This window comes from Papilio polytes, unplaced genomic scaffold (genome assembly GCF_000836215.1).
Source record: "Papilio polytes unplaced genomic scaffold, Ppol_1.0 DF824158.1, whole genome shotgun sequence".
In the NCBI taxonomy this organism is placed as follows: Eukaryota; Metazoa; Arthropoda; class Insecta; order Lepidoptera; family Papilionidae; genus Papilio; species Papilio polytes.
The window spans coordinates 1,267,333-1,287,317 of record NW_013525046.1 but is presented as its reverse complement, the minus strand read 5'-3'; the positions used below and the strand labels follow the sequence as shown (position 1 = coordinate 1,287,317).

General features: G+C 34.0%; 4 protein-coding genes across 6 annotated transcripts in view; 1 reads left to right on the top strand and 3 right to left on the bottom strand.

Moving 5' to 3' along the window:
• Positions 1 to 2,813, top strand: part of LOC106111491 (fatty acyl-CoA reductase 1-like) — a 6,331-nt gene extending 3,518 nt beyond the window's left edge. The window contains exons 7-10 of the mRNA XM_013293610.1: positions 298 to 352; positions 483 to 583; positions 1,267 to 1,396; positions 2,333 to 2,813. Coding sequence (XP_013149064.1) covers positions 298 to 352; positions 483 to 583; positions 1,267 to 1,396; positions 2,333 to 2,606 — 560 coding nt within the window. The 3' untranslated portion in view covers positions 2,607 to 2,813. The remainder of the gene's footprint in view (positions 1 to 297; positions 353 to 482; positions 584 to 1,266; positions 1,397 to 2,332) is intronic.
• A 1,600-nt stretch (positions 2,814 to 4,413) lies between these two features.
• LOC106111490 (fatty acyl-CoA reductase 1-like) lies at positions 4,414 to 7,890 on the bottom strand. Its single transcript, XM_013293609.1, has 11 exons — positions 7,793 to 7,890; positions 7,266 to 7,413; positions 7,074 to 7,190; positions 6,887 to 7,009; positions 6,516 to 6,641; positions 6,200 to 6,344; positions 6,022 to 6,123; positions 5,689 to 5,872; positions 5,510 to 5,619; positions 5,046 to 5,172; positions 4,414 to 4,645 (listed from the first exon to the last, which is right to left on the bottom strand). Exons 1-11 carry the CDS (start codon positions 7,888 to 7,890, stop codon positions 4,423 to 4,425), a joined length of 1,503 nt encoding a protein of 500 aa, XP_013149063.1. The 3' UTR covers positions 4,414 to 4,422.
• LOC106111655 lies at positions 7,278 to 10,876 on the bottom strand. The gene is made up of 4 exons (XM_013293798.1): positions 10,627 to 10,876; positions 9,223 to 9,356; positions 7,793 to 8,646; positions 7,278 to 7,363 (listed from the first exon to the last, which is right to left on the bottom strand). Exons 1-3 carry the CDS (start codon positions 10,784 to 10,786, stop codon positions 8,455 to 8,457), a joined length of 486 nt encoding a protein of 161 aa, XP_013149252.1. The 5' UTR covers positions 10,787 to 10,876; the 3' UTR covers positions 7,278 to 7,363; positions 7,793 to 8,454.
• Positions 10,877 to 12,364: 1,488 nt separating this feature from the next.
• LOC106111654 (fatty acyl-CoA reductase 1-like) overlaps positions 12,365 to 19,985 on the bottom strand; it is a 50,150-nt gene continuing 42,529 nt past the window's right edge. For all 3 annotated transcript variants that reach the window (XM_013293796.1, XM_013293795.1, XM_013293797.1), the window contains 9 exons: positions 19,502 to 19,618; positions 17,594 to 17,716; positions 17,213 to 17,338; positions 16,492 to 16,636; positions 15,690 to 15,791; positions 14,453 to 14,639; positions 14,048 to 14,154; positions 13,104 to 13,233; positions 12,365 to 12,673 (listed from right to left, as the gene is read on the bottom strand). In XM_013293796.1, the coding sequence (XP_013149250.1) occupies positions 12,454 to 12,673; positions 13,104 to 13,233; positions 14,048 to 14,154; positions 14,453 to 14,639; positions 15,690 to 15,791; positions 16,492 to 16,636; positions 17,213 to 17,338; positions 17,594 to 17,716; positions 19,502 to 19,618 (1,257 nt within the window). In that variant the 3' untranslated portion in view covers positions 12,365 to 12,453. The remainder of the gene's footprint in view (positions 12,674 to 13,103; positions 13,234 to 14,047; positions 14,155 to 14,452; positions 14,640 to 15,689; positions 15,792 to 16,491; positions 16,637 to 17,212; positions 17,339 to 17,593; positions 17,717 to 19,501; positions 19,619 to 19,985) is intronic.

Sequence of the window (19,985 nt, the reverse complement as noted above, 5' to 3'; positions counted from 1 at the left end):
TACTCATTTCGTATCTTATCCATTCGTGTTACCCCACACATCCATCTTAACATTCGCATTTCTGTCACATGTAGTCTCCTTTCATCCGTTCCTTTTTCTACCCAGCATTCAGATCCATAATCATGACAGGTCTTAAGACGGTCTTGCAAATTTTCCCAAATTTTTTTTTTTACATCTTTGCCAATTTTTATCGAGATCCGTTTAGCCGTTTAGGATGCGACTGTAACAAACATTCATATCAACTTTTGCATTTACAATAGTAAGGTTACCAGATAAAGATTTGTGATTGTATGTCAGTTGAACTGTATAGTTTATGTTTTGCTCACGGCCAGTTTTATCAGAACATTTCGAGGTAACGGGCTTTAAAAGTCACAGTTTTTTTTCGTTCGAACATTAAAAAAAACAAGAATAACTATTACGTTTTCGTATCACGTAATGTAACGGTTAATTCTTGATTCTGACATAACAATTATTTGTTCCAGCAAACTGGCTGTGTACAACTGTGGAACCAGTTCGATAAATCCCATCCATTTGGACGAAATATTTAAATTTTTCAACAAAGCGAATATCAAGTTTACTTCAAGTAAGTATATTTGTTATCTACACTATCTATACTTATTATAATAAAGCGTAAACACACACTTCTTTGTTGCCTAAGATGTCAGCAATTACAGCATATTTTTGAACAATTCTTTTTTTAATAAAAAGTCCTACACTTTCGTCACGCTTTAGGCTATATATTTTCACGCAATTGAACTTAGGGGGTAAATATTTTGGATAAAAACCCTAATGTGGGAAAGAGACCATAAGTTGCTGCCAACATCAAGGAAGCAAAATTGCATGCTTTGTTATCATGTCATGTTTGTTATTTTTACATTTGGAATTGAATTTGACAAATGTAATCAATAAAACAATTTTTACTATTTCATGCGAATGAAGTCTCACGGGAACAGCTAGTTGTAGAAATAAGATGAAATAATTTCAGTTAGTAAAAAAATTTACCTGTCTAATTTGTGGTGGGTAGACAATTTTGCGATATCGCACAACCGTTGTGCGATTGTCAATTATTTAGCCAATACAACTGTTTAGTTGCACAACTAAAAGACAGTAGTGTGCATCTCCATATAAGCTCATAGGAATCAAAGCGCGACTAAACAGTTGTGCGATAGTTTAGTAGTTTAGTTTAGTAGTAGTAGGTTTAAATAATTCATCTTTCTTATCATATAGTGTTTTTTTTTCTAAACTCTGATTATTATTATGTTTCAGATGACTCGAGATTTCCTAAATGTTTTGTTGTAGAATCAAAATTAACACGTGATATTGTAACATTTATAACACAATTACTGCCTGCGTATATTTATGATATTTTGCTTACATTAAAAGGAGATCGACCAAGGTATTTTATAACATCTATTCTAATATCATAAAGAAGAGAGATTTGTATTATACTTATATTATTTTTGTATGAATTGAAATAACTCAAAAACTTTTGGGCCGATTTCAAATATTCTTTTACCATTAAAAGCTACGTTATCAGAGTAACACAGGCTATATCTTACTAATATTATAAATGCGAAAGTTTAGATGGATGGATGTTTGTTTGAGTTTGCAGTCTAAACGGCTGAACGGATCTTGGTGAAATTTGGCATAAACTTAAAGGATAGTCTGGAAGAACATATAGGCTATATACTTTTGTTTTTTTTTTAATTCCACGCGGATGGAGTCGCGCGCGAAAGCTAGTTTTTTCATAAATTTAACGCTGTCGATGTCGCGAGCAACAAGTAGTTATTACAAGAACATAACTTCGTAAGTTTTCGTTTCATTACAATCTTCCAACTTTCTTTTGAGCTACTCATTAGTGTTTAAATTATTTATTTGTAAGAAGTGGCGGAGTTTATCTCGTTGTAAGGAACTAGGCTTTTTTATTGTAAACACAACACCGCGGATTCTCTCAACTGTACATTCGCAGAGGGAAACATGCTATGTACACTCTAGATGTAAGTCTTTACAAGTTACCGTTATACCAAACATTACCTAAATATTTAATACTAGTTGTTACCTGCGACTTTGGCCAAACAAAATTAAGATAAAAGTAACCAATAATAAGCCCGTCTATGTCTACCGTTCAGTGAAAGTCCGGTCGAAATAGGCCCCTGTTGCGAAGATTACCCGGAACAAACGCGGCTTGCGAACTGACATAAAGACAAAAATTTATTGAATGCGTCTTTCGTTATTAGCAACGCAAATACATCATCTTGATATTAGAGACACTTCTTTTTATGTTTATTTGGTTATTTACTTGAAACTATACTTACGGTAAGTTTCTTTACAGATACGTGAAACTGCAGAAGAAATTCATATGGACCCGAAACAAATACGAATACTTTAATAGAAACTCTTGGATATTCAAAACTGACAAACTTCTAAACATTTACAAGAATATATCAGAAAAAGATAGATTGGATTTTCCCTTTGATATGTATAACATCAATTGGTCCGAGTATATGACTACATACGCTAAAGCTGTACAACAGTTTTTAAAACAAAAGAATGCCTTAAAAATGAATGCCAACAACATAACTCACAGCCGTGACTTACAGGGGTAAGCAGAGACAATGGACTTCGATTAACAAGCACCACCTCTTCCACATTTAACACAAGTTTCAAGTACTCTTTATCCTTTCTTGAATATTTTTCAAATCTAGATAGTACGCGTTTGTTAAAACCGACGCCTATCAACACTACAATGCAATTTTGTTTCTTTACCCGTCATTAAAAACAACTATGTAAGAGATGGTCAAGAAATTGTTAAAATCTGCACAATCTACATATCTAGTGTATGGAAGATTGTAAAATTGTTATTTATATTTAGAATAGATATATTCAGATTATATACTTCTATATTTTATATTTAGAACTAGCTGTTCGCGTGCGGATTCATCCGCGTGAAATTAAAAAAAAAATTTCACTGTTTACATTTATTTATCAATAGCAAATGTCAAAATGACATGACATGATGACAAAGAATGGCAATCTTGCTTCCTTGATGTTGGCAACAAATTATGGTCTCTTTCCCACATTACGGTTTTTATCCAAAATATTTACCCTCTAAGTTTAATTGCGTGAAAATATATAGCCTAAAGCGAGACGTAAGTGTAGGGTTTTTCATTAAAAAAAGAATTATTCAAAAATATGCTGTAATTGCCGACATCTTAGGAAACAAAAAAGTGTGTGTTTACGCTTTATTATAATAGTATAGATAGATAGAATAAGACCTTGGACTAAACTATCGCACAACTGTTGTGCGATTGTCAATTGTTTCGCAGCCTCAACAATTTAATTGCACAACTAAAAATCTAGCAGTGCACCTTCGTATAAGATCATAGGAATCAAAGTGAGACTAAACAGTTGTTCGATAGTTTATTCAAATGTGTGCGCTGTTAAAGTTATTCATAAATACGAGTACATACTAAGTAGACAAAGTTAATTTGTAATATAAATAAAATATGTATTGTGTTGATAAAAACTCTTACTTGGGCAATAATCACTTGTTCGCGAAAGAATCGTGATGTAGATAAAACAAAGACATTCAAATATATATTAATAGACAGGACAACACAAACTAAACTGTATTTCACGACAACTACGATACAATAAGTGCGATTCCGTCACTCGTATTTTAAATATTAATTTAATTCGAACTTAAAATTAAGTAATTTGTGATGTAGCTTTTCCCCGCAACTCTGCGTGGAATTAAAAAAACTTAAGAAGAACACATCTTCCAGACTATGTTCTACATCTTTGCCAAATTTCATCCAAACATATATAGTCGTCGGATGCGGAAGGCGGAGGAACACATTCTGTGGAAGACATTGGGAAAGACCTATGCCCAGCTGTGGGCAGCCAAAGGCTGATGATATATAGTCGTTCTGTAATTACATCACATCAATCAAGCACTCGAGCATTCAAGCATTAGAGCGTGCGGTGTCTCAGTGATTTAAGCACTTGACTTGTAATCTACAGGTCTTGGATTCGAATTACGCTGTACCAATGTGATTTTCGATTTTTCGAATTTTCTTATGTACACAATTTACCCGACGTTCTTACAGTGAAGGAAAACATCGTGATACAACCTGCACATATCGGCGAAGAAATTCAAAGATATGTGTGAAGTCGACCAACTCGCACTTGGCCAGCGTGGTTGACTATGGCCTAATCACCCTAATTTAGGGTAGGCTCCGAGCCCCTCAGTGGGGACATATAGTGAGCTGGTGATGATGATGATGAATCAATCATTCCCATTTACGTTATAGAATGAAGTACAGTATCTTCAGTTGTAACATATTTTGTTAATGAAAGAACATCAAATAAACATTTTTTTTATTTCCAAATAATATTTCCCAGTCGTTCACATATATATTGCTACTTTTTAACGTTCAAATATTTATAAATTCCTTTGAAATAATTTTCGAAATACTCATCCCAAGATACATTTTTTGGATCAAACGGGAACTGTCGTTGATCTTGTTGTGATAATGTCACGTACAAGCTTCGCGTCTGTTCTGTTCTCCAGAAGAACGACATCGACGTTAACTTCTTGAGCAGATCTCGACGTACTATCGCTGGTTTTAGTTCTTTTACATATCTAGAAAAGGCAACTGTTAAAATAAACCACTCCACTAACTTACTACGACTAGAACCAAGATAGGAACTACACCTCTCACATCGAAATAGGCAAATCGTTTAACGGAAAGTAAATAACTAAAATAATAATTAGATTTTTTCGATCCCTTATTAATCTCACTAATATTATAAATGTGAAAGTTTAGATGGATGGATGTAGCCCAAAAGGCTGAACGAATCTCGATGAAATTTCGCTAAGGCGTAGAGGATAATCTCGAAGAACACATGGAATCGCGGGCGAAAGCCAGTTCAAAATAAATTAAAAAAAACTCAAGTATCTCATTCATAATTGGAAATCACAGCTTCTAATATTAAATCTTTTTCTATGTCAATTTCTAGAAAAGGTCTGCCGTAATAATTACCGCGGTTCCATTCCTCGACATCGCAACCAGAAATCGGCTACATGAGCTGGCACCATTTGGTATAATAGACACACAATTGACACCATCCAAGGTGACTTAAAGAAATACGCCTTCGCTGTACTGTTATCTGAAATATTTAACCATCTTGAAGTTAATAATAATGACCTCGGTATGTAAAGTATTAAAATACTTTCTTTAAAATCATCATCATCACCAGCTCACTATACGTCCCACCGAGGGGCTCGCAGCCTACCCTAGTTAGGGTGACTAGGCCATAGCCGACCACGTTGACCAAGTGCCTTTATATATTAATACGTTATTAAGTCCAGAGATGCATTTAAGGTTAAGAAATGCTGTGATACCTATATCAAAATATGTCCATTGCGACCAAAATCAAAGTATAATTTTACAAAAAAGATAAAAAGAAATTTAAAGATTTTTTTTATTTATGTATCAGCACTCACCATTATGTATTTTTCGATAGGCTTCAGCACATTTATCCTTTAAATAGCCACAAATTAAAGGATTATCTAAACTTGAGCAGGAGTTATAAACTTTCACATCTTTATTATCGCTGAAAAACAAATTCTTTAATTTTCAAAATCATTGATTAAACGAGTCTAAAATAAAATCTTCACATTACCTGCATTTCGTTGCTGCGACTATTGCTAAATTCACAATATAATCTACAGGGATCATGTCGGTAATCGTTTCTCTTTGTCCATGGAATACTTTGTTAACCCCTCTGCCAAAGTCATATATTAATCCTGTAGCACCATTCCAGTTATCCACCCAGCCTGGAAGTGGTTCGCCGCATATCGCACCAACTAAAATTAAACCAAAATTTATGACATATATAAAATCACCTACAGCTGGGTGCTGGCCTCCCTTAAATTTTGCCACAGTGATCTATCCTCTACCGCCTTCCTCCAGTATACTAACCAGCAGCAGGATACATAGAGTTAAAAATCATTACCTACAGAAGGCCGTACAATAATCGTAGGCACATTTCCGTGTTCTTCTGCGACCAGCGACTCAGCCATTGCCTTTGAAAATGTATATGTGCTGAATTTGCCTTCTGCAAATTTGTAAATCAAATCATCAACACTTACTAAACTTTGTTATTTTATTATTAATATTTTAATAATAATTACTTAATATCTGTTTCATTTCCTTTGTGCTGTTGTTACTTTCAAGCGTTTTGTACACTTCTGAGAGCTTGTCAGGCGGTGGGTATACGATTTCCTCTATTATTTTTCTCTCAGCCTGGCTGTATGCTGTCGATACATATACAAATGCCTAAAAAAGTTAAAAATGTAATGAATACAGATACGACAACATGACGCTAGAATGCCTCCTTTCCAAGTAGACCAATGACTTTCAAAGGCTGAAAGTCACTGCATGCGAGAAGCAGAGGATCTTAGACTAACACTGGTTGATGAAAATATACGTTATGGTTAAGGTGCAGACCTCCATTTTATCCATTTGACGGCACAATTTCAAAACCTCTCGCGTTCCTTCCACATTTACTTTTAAAGTATGCTTCAATGGTTTGTGGAATCTGATTTCAGCGGCTGAATGAAATACCACGGATACCTAAAAATGCCACAATTACATTAAAATTGATGACGCAGCACGTTACATGTATTTAGAGCCTGGACTGTATACTTGGTTGGTGTAATAAAATAGCGGAGTTTGAGACGCTTATCCGGCTTGAAGGACCATGTTTATCTCTCTATTGGTTCTGGTATGTAAATAGACTGTGCTTCTCGGACTCCATGTATACCAACCAAATAATATAGTTCACGCGTCAAACATAAATTGTATAGAAAAGAACTCACGTTTTCTAAAATAGTTTTTTGGTCATCACTTTTTAGACCCAATCTTTCTAATTCCATATCACCTTCTATAGGAACAATTTTATCTAAATCTTTTGGTCTCGTTTCCTTCAATTTTGAAAAGAGCTGAAATATTAAGTTTGTTAGATCTAAAATTTAATTAAAAGTAGAAAATTGTTATTATACTTACTGGACTTTCTGTTATGTGTTGTAGTCTTTGTTCAGCTTTAATACCTTTCTTTTCTCGAAGTATAACGAAAATCTTATCTATTTCACTACAATTAAAGAGTAGTCTTTCTATAAAAACCTAAAAATGTATGATAAAGGTGGAATAAAGTAACTTTATGTATTAAAAAGGAAAAGTAAACAAACAGTAAAGTACCTTTCCTAAAAAGCCAGCTCCGCCAGTAATCAAAATTGATTTTCCTGCATAAAAATCGGCAATTGGTGTACAAGTGTTAGGATGTTCTGGCAACACATCTGTCCTATTACGAGAAAGACTGTGATTATTATGTAAACCAAAAGAGTCTCTATTATTAAGGTATTATTTACTAATTTGTTTCAGAATTTTAATAGTTTATTAATCTGTACTGATGTTATAAAGAGGAAAGATTTGTATTTTTGTATATATTGAAATAACTCAAGACCTACTTGGCCGATTTCTAAAATTCCTTCACTATCAGAAAGGTATGGTATCAGTAAGAAACTTGGAATAATTTTTTTTAATTCCACGGGCGAAGTCGCGAGCGACAGCTAGTTAAATATAAAATGATTATTCAGGATATAGAGTAAACTATTGATATTTCTACAGTAATATCGAAAACACATGGAATATTTTCTATAAGTCCTACAAGTCAATAAAATCCTGATTCAATATTAATACTGCTACAAAATAATTAAAACATTTACCTTGTTTTTGACGTTGTATGCATGTTAGAGAAACATTTAAGTTGTCCTTCAATTAATTTGAAATCAGCAGACACTGGGTAAAGTAAACGACGAAGCATTTTCAACGTTAGCGACTGCACAATGCATTAACACAGTCGTATAAAACCGACAGAATATAATTTACATTGAAATCGTCTTTTATATCATTTAAATGCTGGGAAGTCAAGTTATATTGTCTCTGAGACAAGCAGAACAATTGTTCAGTTTTTTTATGTAAAATAGATTACTAGATAAATTCAAATCAAACAAAGGAAGATTAAGTAATTTTTATTTAGCTAAGAATAACTCTGACATACACAAACAAGAGAGGCCGTAAGAGAGTCGGTGGCCCAGGGGATAAGCACCTGACTTTTAATCCACAGGTCTTAAGTTCGAATCCCGCCGTATACTAATAAGATTTTCGAATATCATATCTACATAATTTACCCGAAGTTCTTACGGTGAAGGAAAACAACGTGATGCATTATGCATATCGGAGAAGAAATTCAAAGATATGTGTCAAGTCAACCCACACTGGGCCAGCGTGGTTGACTATGGCCTAGTCACCCCTAACATAGAATAGGCACGGAGCCCCTGAGTGGGGAAGTATAGTGAGCAGGTGATAATGATTTACACAGACAATTTCAAGCATTTAATTTTGATGGAGTAAAAGCATGCCCGTGGTCATTCCCGTAGACCTTGACAAGAAAACGTTTCGAATCAGCAACGATTAGTGTGACAGTAGGACCCGCGCAGTCCCCCGACGCCCTCGCTACCGTGCTCTCATCGTCAGAATCTATTGTAATACAGCGCATCTCGTCGAAGGAAAGTCCAACCTGAAGATATGAAAATAAATATTTGTGCATATAACCCCTATGACACTCAGAAGAAGGCTGAAAATCGAATGACACCTCATTGGATTAAATCTGATCAGTCACTCATAGGAGCCAATGTCAAGTATAGTCACCGTCTTAAAATTAAAAATCGTATTACTTGCGCCAGTTATTGGCATGCAAGTATTCCAGCTACTGATGTGTCCCGCCTTAATAGATCCATCAAAGATATACTAATTGTTTTAATACGAAGTGTAAATTCGTTACCGTAACGTTGGTGATAAACCATCAACAACAATAACACTGTGAAAATTTATTTACCACAACTGGTTTTGTAAAACAAGTTTGATATTGTTATTATCATGATTTGAATGAAATAAACTGAATTTTTATTTTTACTTGTACAATATAATCTATTGTAAATCTTATGCTACAATGTTCTTAATTTAATCTTTATAATCGTGGCGTTAGTAAGAATCTAGATGGAATACAATTTTAAAGAAAACGGTTGCTAAAACGTTGCACACTCCTATACGGGACCTTTAGCGCTCACAGCTCGATAACAATTGAAAACCTAACCTGAACTTGAAGGAAATCTTCGTAATCTATATTAGTATCCACTTCGTTTGTTTCACTATATATTAGTTGACTTTCAGTGACATTTTGACATATCCCACACTTCCATAATCCTCCGGAAAACATTGGTTCTCCACCTAAAACATATATACCATTCTCGTAGAGTTTTCTAAATCTATAGTAAAAGCTGTTGCTCATGACTCCGTTCGCGTGAAACTAAAAAGCGATAAAAATATAGCCTATATTACTCACTGATTACATAGCTTTTTAATGATGTAAAAAATTTTGATATCGGCTCAATAGTTTTTGAGTTATTTCAATACATATAGAAATAACAGTGGTAGAGCCCGCTTTAACATCTTCTCACGAATGGGCCGGCTCGCCCGGTGTAATACCACGACCACACAGAAAACAGGCGTGAAGCGGAAGCAATTCCGCGTTTCGTCTGATGAGTGTGGTGCCGGAGGCCTAACTTTAGTCCCTTCCCTTTCCACCCTTTTCTTTAGAGGAAAGAATGGGAAGGAAAATTGGCCTTGACGGTGGAGGAGACGCATAGGATGGAGAAATGTCCTCTTAATGTACGTCTCCTCCTCCGTCAATGAAGGGTAGGCAACGCATCTGCAATTGCGGATGTTTATGGGTAGCGGTCGCTTCGCCATTTTCGGAATCTAGTGGCTGCTTGCTCGTTTGCCACCTTATGTTTTAAAAAAATATTGCATTTTTAAGACAAGGAGACGAAACGAATATTGTTCGTTACATTAAAGACAATCCAAGATGTTTTTTTGTTCAAGGTCAATGACACTGAACTCTATATCAACAAAGACGATAATTACTTGGACCTTTTTTGACTTTTTATAATTAAAGAACATACGAGTAAATGTCAAAGTATCAATGACCTCATAAAATATCAACAACACATCAGTTTTAGATTAAGTGCATTACCACAATGTTTTCAACCCGCTCGTTATCTTTGAAAAATAAAAATAGACAGAAAAATTATACTCACAAAGAAGTAATTATGAATTGACAGTAAGACATTCAAATATATATTTTTTTTCTTTTAATGGCTAATATTATAAAGAGGAAACATTTGGATTTTTTATGTATTGAAATAACTGAAAAACTATTGGGCCGATTTCAAATATTCTTTCACCATTAAAAATCTATGTTATCAGTAAATAACAAAAGCTATCTCATTTTTTTTAAATTCTCTTTCAATTTCACACGGATGAAGTTGCAAGCAACAGCTAGAAGAGAATGAAAAGGCTGACAAAGCAATCCTGTGTAAATATTTCGAAGTTAAAATCCACGGCTAATGCAACTCACCTTTTCATAGTTTAAATTAACTATAACCAACCTTTCCCCTACTCCTAAATATATAAAATTTGACAATAAAAATATACATACCTAAATTAATATTACTTTCAATATTAGGTTCGAAAAGTTCTGTTTCGTTTCCATTTAACAGGTAATATATGATAGGGTCGAAATCATCTTCGTTACTCTCTGGTACAAATCCACATATCACATTAAACAATAGAATCAAATTTAACAACAAAGAACTCATTTCGAACAATAATTCTAGATTATAAATAAACAATTATTAATGTTAATTCGTCTTTATTTAATGTATTTCACAGAATCTGAACCAACACTTTATTTCAACAAATGTTTACAGACTAAATCAAATCTTTTCAATTAGACTAAACAGCGCAGTGTGAACAAATTATCAACACGATATATCATTGACCCTTGAACTGATAACGCTTTTACGATACGTATATTTACACTTATGTATAAACTGTTTCCTAGTTTATATAATACTTAATTTTATGGTACTAATTCCAAAACTCAATACTGCTCGTAGTGTTATTCGATTATCGAAGATTTTAAGTTACATTTTCTCGTACTACAATTTTATATCATAATGAAAATTGTGATTAATTTCAACTGAGTTTTTATTTATTATACCTTGGTAATAAACCTGATCGTCGACTATTCGGTGAACCAAAAAAAATAAGATTTGTGTACAGATTGTTTTGTTATCTGTATTAACTATACTAATATTATAAAGAGAAAAATGTATTTTATGATGTCTGTATGTATTTGATTGACGCAAAAACTACTGGACCGATTTTAAAAATTCTTTCACCGTTATAAAGGTAATTTATCTGTGAGTAACATAAGCTCCTTTTGCATTATTTTTTTTCAATTTCATGCGGCCAAAGTCGCAAGCAACAGCTAGTTCTTAATTCTTTTTAAACCGGCCTAGTCTGGACGACACATCGTATTAATCTAAGAAAACCTACGGTTCTGTTCATAATGTACTCAGCCTATTGTTAACTCCTACATATTGCAAAGCCTACCTTTTGTGAGGCAGCTGTAACAAAGCAGCGGCGAATAAACCTCGCATTGTCTGCGTTTACCTTAACCTAGAATTAGAAACCTACATTTTAAAAAAGAAAAAAATAACACAGACATGTAAATAGTTTTTTTTTAATAAATTAATTAAGATGGAGATTAAATTATAGTCTTGTATAGCAGAGTACAATGCATTATGAAAAATCCAAGATGGCCGCCGTCACAAAATGGCTGACGTATTACATAACCACAATATGGGTATCAAATGAATTAGATTAAAAATTGAAAATTATTCTAATTTGTGAAAAACCAAGATGGCCGCCATGTTTATCTGTTAGCAAGTTATTTATAGTTAGTTGCAAATAAAAATGCAGTACAAAATTGTGATTAAAAAATATTAACAAGGAGTTTGTTGACACTGTTTGCTTGTTGAAAGTTTACTAGTTTCACGGCTTCGTTAGGTTTATTTTTGTAACGAGGTAATCCAACAAGCTACAGTTTTCTAGAATAAAAATACAGTTTATATTTGGTATGACATTTTATTTTTAAAAAATCTAAAACATAAACTTAAAAGATTATACAAAATAGTGTAAAGTACAACTTAAATAAATTAAAAACTCTGTATAAATATTAACAAATCATTTTCAATGTAAGTTTAAAAAAAACTCGAATTTTTAATGAATTTTTATTGCATATCAAATTACAAATATTGTCATAAACTATTGTTATTTATATTTTTAATTCAAATAAAAAAATCAAATTTAAAACAATACTAAATAAATAATCTTATGTTACCTTCAGTAATAATAATTAAGCAATGTTAGGATCATTCAAAACGCTCTTGCGTTTACAATACAATATTTAGTTATTAAATTATTGTTTGTACATAAATTTTCTTATACCTATAAAGTATATAGGTATATACTTAGACCAGGTGATAAGTGCGGGGTCGAAGGGGAATTCAAGACGATCATTCACCGAAAGGGAAGCGAACAGATCTCTCGTACGATCACATTTCATTTCCCAAGACCGTGAAGTGAAATACTGCAGAGTGTCGCGAACTAAAGATATTCTGTTTTGCATTTTCATGAATCTAATAAAAAAAAAACATACAGAGTTGAGTACCTCCTTCTTTTGGAAAGTCAAATAATAACAGTTATAAGTTGAAACTGGCTGCAAAGCTTTACATAAAGTTGTGTTAGTTTTATGTGAGGCAGAATAATCATAATTGATGCCTTCGAAGAACGGGTTAAAGGCAGACTAAAAAGGTCCCTCTTACATATCACAAGATTGGAAAAAATTAAATACTGGCTACATTTTTTTCTCTCTTAAATAATTATGTTTTATTTTTTTTATTTTTAAGGCATTGTCGAACAATGCCTTTCACTACGGCCATAACTTGCTGTAGTGAGAGATCTACACTTAATTACTTTTCGCATATTCTCGTAAAGATATAGACAAAATAAAGATATTTGAAACTGTAACAAACACATTAAATTTCTACAAATTGTTTAAAAGTTTACCTTGGTGGTTTTCCCGCTAATCGTAACCAACAATCAGCTACAAAAGCTGGTATCGTCTGCATAAATAATGTTATAATTTTCAACAGCCACTCAAACTGGGTGAATATCAATGACGGTTTCATTATCTCACCTGCAAAGAGAATAGTTATGTACAGTCGCGGAAATATGCGGTGTGGCTCTTTAGGAAAAATTGCCTTGTTTGTTGCAAGACAAACTCCTCTTCCCACAAATCACTAATTATATAGCAGGGAGTGGACACAAATAGATAATAATAAAGCGAAGCCATGTATTCATAATCGACTAATTTTCGTAAAGACGAAAGAATTTTTTTTAACAGTGATAGAGCTTTAACATCTTTGCACGAATGGGCAGGTTCGCTCGGTGTAATACCACGACCACACAGAAAACAGGCGTGAAGTGGAAGCAATACCGTGCTTCGTCTAATGAGTGTGGTGCCGGAGGCCTAATTTAAGTCCTTTTCCCTTTCCACCCTTTTCTTAAGAGGAAAGGATGGGAAGGAAAAGTGGATTTGTCGGTGGAGGAGACGCGTAGGAAGGGGAAATATCCTCTTTATGTGTGTCTTCTCCTCCGTCAATGAAGGGTAGGCAACGCATCTGCAATTGCGGATGTCTACGTGCAGCGGTCGCTTTCCATTTCGGTGGTTTCAGGTGGCCGTTTGCTCGTTTGCCACCTTATGTTATAAAAAAAAAACATTTATAAGCTGCAATGTATATGTTTTGTTCCGCGTCTCGATTCAAAATGTTCCTATATCCATCAGCCGCTTATTTAGTGTAGCAATCGTGCACTGGTATTGGAAATCGGACACGTGAAACCATACAAAAGCGAAAGCGCATGAGCCGCTTATATGAAATGTAGTTTTATCCAGTCTATTGTACAAACAGTACAATATACAATAATGTACTTATTTCATACAAAGAACTTACTGAAATTATTCTTGACGCTATCCTCAGTAATGAGTCCGGAGAGTTCTCCCATCGTCAATGGATTCTCAGCGCTGGTGCAGCAGTTGTACACTATCACTTCCTTTGATCTGAAATTATATTGAGTTTTATTACTTATCTAGCTATTACCCGCGACTTCGGCTACGCAATATCACGATAAAAAATGTAACCTATGCTCGTCTATGTCAGCTACCCTTCAGTGAAAGTTCGGTCGAAATCGGCCGAGCCGTTACGGAGATTACCGGAACAAACGCGGCTTGCGGATAGACAGACAGACAAAAATATTTTTAATGCTATTTTCTACAGAGGACGTACAACAAAAGGAAGTACCCCTTCATATGCGTTCCTTCTGGAATATGTAACTAATTGGAACTTTTATAAACGTACTTGTTAGATTTGACTCCAGCAGCAACCGTGAGATTCGATACATAATCGACTGGGATGAGATCTATAACATTGCTGCTTTTACTGATTATTATTCGATTGAGGCCTTTCGCTATAGTGGTCATAAGAGCTGTTGCGCCGAACCAGTTGTCCACCCAACCCATTACTGGATCGCTTACACTCGCGGATACTGAAATATATGGTATATTAAAAATATAATTCTTAATGATTGACTTTAGTTCTATTATCCCTTTTTATAACATAAGGTGGCAAACGAGCAAGCGGCAACCTGAATCCGCCAAAATGGCGAAGCAACCGCTGCCCGTAGACATCCGCAATTGCAGATGCGTTGCCTACACTTATACGACAGAGGAGGAGACGCACAAAAAGCGGATATTTATCTTTCCTATGCATCTCCTCCACCGTCAAATCCACTTTCCCTTCCCATCCTCTCCTTATAAGAAAAGGGTGGTAAAGAGAAAGGGACTTAAATTAGGCCTCCGGCACCACACTCAACGGACGAAACACGGAATTGCTTCCATTTCACGCCTGTCTTCTGTGTGGTCGTGGTATTACTGGGGGCGTGCCGGCCCTGCAGTGCTAAGACGTTAAAGCGGGCACTACCACTATAAAACCACCACTACCACCAAACCTACCCCTACCCTACCCTATCTATACTTATATTACAAATAGCAAAGATTTTTTATTTTTAGATTTTTGTATCTAACTCAAAAACTATTGGGACAAATACAAAAATTCTTTCACCATTAAAAAGATATGTCGTCATTAATCAACATAAGCCATGTTTTTATCGTTTTTAATTTCACGTGGACGGAATCGCGAGCAACAACTAGTTGTCTATAATCGCTGCTATATATTGGAAACTAGTTGTTGCCCGCGACTTCGGGCGCGCGAAAATAAAAAGTATAGCCTATGTTACTCAATGATAACGTAGTTTTTTAATGGCGCAAGAAAATTTTGTAACGGGCCCAGTACTTTTTGTGTTATTTCAATACATACAAAAATACCAATCTTTCCTCTTTATAATATTAGTATAGATAGGGTCTTTTATTAATTCGTGTTCAATCACTTCTGGTATTTTCAGAAGTATTTTCATCAATTTCACCCGTTAATTATAATCTCCAATTAAGAATTGGTTTTATTAACTTGTTGAAGAAATAATTGTTAACTTGTATAAGTAAAATATATTTAAGTAAAACTAAGAGATAATTAAGCTTACCAATAGATGGTCTGACAATAATAGTAGGAATGTTCCCGTGTTCTTCGTTCACAACAGATTCTGCAAGCGCTTTAGCAAATGTATAGGTATTAGGTCTGCCGCCTGAAAGACACATTATAGCATGTTAAAATATTTATGAACACAACAAGATGTATGTTTATTTTATGGTAAACTAGCTTTTGCTTGCGACTCCGTCTGCGTGGAATTAAGAAATAAACAAAAGTGAATATCCTATGTGTAGACTATCCTCTACATCTGTCAAATTTTATCCAGATCCCTTCAGCTGTTTAGGCTACAGACACTAACAAACATCCAACCATCCAAACTTTCGCATTTATAATATTACTAGCTTTCGCCCGCGACTCCGTCCGCTTGGAATTTAAAAAAAAAACAATAGTAAGTGGCCTATGTGGTCTTCCAGAATGTCCTCTACGTCTATACCAAATTTCATCGAAATCCGTTCAGCCGTTTAGGTTACAAACTCTAATAAACATCCGGATGGATGTTTGTTAGAGTTGGATGGATATCCATCCATCCATCCATTTAAACTTTCGCATTTATAATATTAGTATGATAGCAAGATTGTTTATAGCATCTAAGAATCAGTCGTATGGGAAAAAAGGATTATTAAAAATATAAAACCTTTGTTACATAAATAACTTTCTGTGTTAAATGAATAAAAATATAATTCCACAGAAATACAGTTCCTTCATTGTTGGTGCATGACTGTCGAAAATTACCTCTTATTAAAAAAAAAAAAACTAAAACAATCGAAGACATGTTTTTTTTACTTATTACTTACATAGTAATTTCTTAGATTGTTCTTCGTTAAGATCATCTTCTATCAACCTTTTGACTTCTTCAACGGTCGCGGGAGGTGGGTACACGACTTCTTCGAGAACTGTTTGATCTGTGTTGGAGAAAGCAGTCGATACGTACACGAACACCTGGAAACGTTGAAAAAATTATGAACAAACTAGAAGGCACCTTGTTGTAATTTCAGAAATTAGCATTTTATTCTCTTCTTTCAAAAGTCTAACTGTATGAATGTACCATTGATAAAATCTCTACTTTGCTAACACTTTTTACACAATTGATAACATTGCATTGTTAAATAACAAAGATGTTCCATTGTTTGCTTCACATCTTGCACTCTCATTCGCGCCTAAAATCCTCGTTGTTTTTTTTTTCTAATACATTTTTGTTTATGGTTTTCTTGGCGGCCAGTACGTTAATATTCATCCACAATATTTTTGAAAATCAATCAATTATAATTTTACAATTAACTTACTCACAAAAACCTGTTACTATTTAATATAAATATGCTTTTACTTTAAATTCATGAAATATTTACAACTGGTGTCAGCGCCATCTATTATCAATTATTGCTTAACAGAAATAACGTAGAATTACATTTGTTGTCAAAGGTCCCATGCGAAACCCTTGCCGCTATCTACGCTGGATTGTATTCAGTATATTAGTGATACATTTAAAGAAACATAACCTTTCTTTTCGTTACATACCTCAATGTTTTTCATAAGATGGCACAAATTCAAAACTCTTCTAGTTCCTTCGACGTTATCGTTTACAGCTACTTTCAACGGTTCATTGAACTTTATGTTCGCAGCGAAATGAAACACATGGGATACCTGGAAGTGGGTAAAATAGTATTTACTAAACAGATTAATGGAATATAGCAAAATTGCTTAATTTATTCACATAATTCTTTCTAATAATAATACTAGTAGTTTTCATAAACAAATTCCAGTGGAACTACATTTTATTAAATTATTTTAAAACATTTTAATGTACAAATAACCAAAAATAACATACATTTATAATTCAGATACGTTTTAATAGGAAAAAATATTGTCAATTGACTATATAAGGATAAAATCTATTACCTTTTTTATCAAGACTTTTTTATTTTCTTCGCTAATCCCAAGATTCGGTAAAGTGACATTCCCAGGTATGGCGATAATTTTCTTAAGATCTTCCGGTCTCTCCCTCTTTAGTCTTTGGAACATCTGTAAGAGATGGCACACACTTACGTATAAGCTATCGCACTACTGTTGCGATTGTCGATTGTTTCGTAGCCAACTCAACTGTTTTCTGCACAATTAAAAATCGAGTAGCGCGCGCAACTCCACATAAGAAAATAGAAATCAAAGCGCGACTAAACAGTTATGCGATAGTTTAGTCAAAGGCGGACTCTTAAGAGTAACAAGTTAGACACGGATACAAAAGTTAAAATCTTACTAATATTATAAATGCGAAAGTATAGATGGATGGATGGATGGATAGATGGATGTTTGTTAGAGTTTGTAGTATAAATGGCTGAACGGACCACGATGACATTTGGTATATATGTAGAGGATAGTCTGGAAGAACACATAGGCTACTCACTTTTGTTTTTTTTATTTCCACGCGGACGGAGTCGCGGGCGAAAGCTAGTATGTTCCAATTTGTTAACGGTAAATTTGTCCACTAACATAAAAGAATTAGGGCCCTGTCCCACCATTGTCTGATAGAGGCTGATAGCTTAAAGATGACGTCACTGTCAGACAAGGTAACAAAATCCGAAATTTCCATCATATTTTACACGTTTGATTGTTATCAGACAATTTACAATTTGGTGGGAAAGGCACTTAAAATAAAAGAATTTATATTAACACATCGTACATAGTTTTGTAAACGTTTTTACACAATGGAAACGCATACGAATACGATGAAGTCAATTTGAGCAAGGTAATTTATAGTTGGTAATTTATTGTTTTCATTTCCTTAAAATACGATTCGAATCACGGACTCACGTTTATTCAAGTTTACTAAGAGGTTAAGAATACAAACGACAGTGAATAGACTAGACTAGTTTGCATTCCAGTTTTTGAAACAGTAGACGATACTTGTCAGTAAAACTTAGTACTCTTTACTGGAATGACGTTGGCGAATACATATGCCTGAATCCAGCGCTAATAATCTGTTACATGCCAGTATGCCAATCACTGGCTTGTGTATAATAAATGTCATAGGTGTATAAAAAAAACAATCATAGTTTAAAACGTTGCTAAGGTAAAAGAGCGTTGGTAGCTCAGTGGTTTAAGCACTTGTAATTTAAGACAAGAATAAAGTAAGACTTGTAATTTACAGGTCTTGGGTTCGAATCCCGCCGTACCAATGTCATTTTCGATTTTTCATATGTACATAATTTACCCGACGTTCTTACGGTGAAGGAAAACATCGTGACGCCTGCACATATCGGCGAGGAGTTGCAAAGATAAGTGTGAAGTCAACCAGCAGTGCAGCGTGGTTGACTATGGCCTAGTCGCCCTTACTTAAGGTAGGCCCTGAGCCTCTCGGTGGGGACGTATACTGAGCTGGTGATGATGGTGATGGCTGGTTCAAAGTTGAATGAACGCGAAGTAGGGAACAAAGTAATAAAGAAAATAACATGTATTATGAGATTTAAAAGTATTTTGAATTTTAATCTTTTAATCTTGTTCTTATCTAAACTTAAGTTATAAACTTAACTGTATTACATTTAATTGCCTCGTGAGAAACATCGTATTTTATTCTTTTCGTATTTTTTTTTTTTGCATCGTGTTTTTTACGTTTTTGCTGAGAAACAAAAGAACAATAAATTTTAAAAAATTGTACGTACACAGTTATCTAAAATCAAAATTAAATCTAATCTGAATAATTTATTCTACTTTCTCTCTGCCTACCTTGTATCCTATATGACGGTGGGAACAGGAACATAAAAATTTCCAGAATCTAAGCAACAATTAATTTAATACGAATGTATTACTTACCGGAAGTTCTAACATTTGTTTGATCCGTTCAGAAATGTCCCATTTGTTCTTTTCTCTCATCAGAACATATATTTTATCAATGTTCGGACAACTGTACAATAACTTCTCCAGAAATACCTCAAAAGCAAAAAAAAATATTAGCACAAGCTACATATCTATAATAATATTATAAAGAGGAAATATTTGTATTTTCATGTATTGTAAAGATTTCAAATTTAACAAAAAGAGTATCGCTGAGCAACATATTAAACCACAAATTTTAAATTTCATGTGAACGAAGTCACGAGCAATAGCTAGTTATACACCCTATTTATAAGGGTCTCAATAATTACAAAAAACTTAATAGACACCTGAACGTTGATGAAATGAATTAAAAAATCTTTACTATTACTACAATAAAGATTAGACAAAAACAAATAACTTTTGACAATAACTTAAAGTTATACATGACAGAAAATTAAACATAGTTGTTATCTTAAGTATG

Excerpts from the sequence above, each read along its gene's own strand:
- LOC106111490 (XM_013293609.1), bottom strand. The coding sequence starts at position 7,890 with ATGCTTCGTCGTTTACTTTACCCAGTGTCTGCTGATTTCAAATTAATT. Across the intron at positions 5,620-5,688 it reads GTCGCAGCAACGAAATGCAG|CGATAATAAAGATGTGAAAG; the intron begins GTAATGTGAAGA and ends TTTGTTTTTCAG. Across the intron at positions 5,173-5,509 it reads CTATCGAAAAATACATAATG|ATAACAGTACAGCGAAGGCG; the intron begins GTGAGTGCTGAT and ends TAAATATTTCAG.
- LOC106111655 (XM_013293798.1), bottom strand. The coding sequence starts at position 10,786 with ATGAGTTCTTTGTTGTTAAATTTGATTCTATTGTTTAATGTGATATGT. Across the intron at positions 9,357-10,626 it reads TGAAAGTAATATTAATTTAG|GTGGAGAACCAATGTTTTCC; the intron begins GTATGTATATTT and ends TATATGTTTTAG. Across the intron at positions 8,647-9,222 it reads AAGATTTCCTTCAAGTTCAG|GTTGGACTTTCCTTCGACGA; the intron begins GTTAGGTTTTCA and ends TCATATCTTCAG.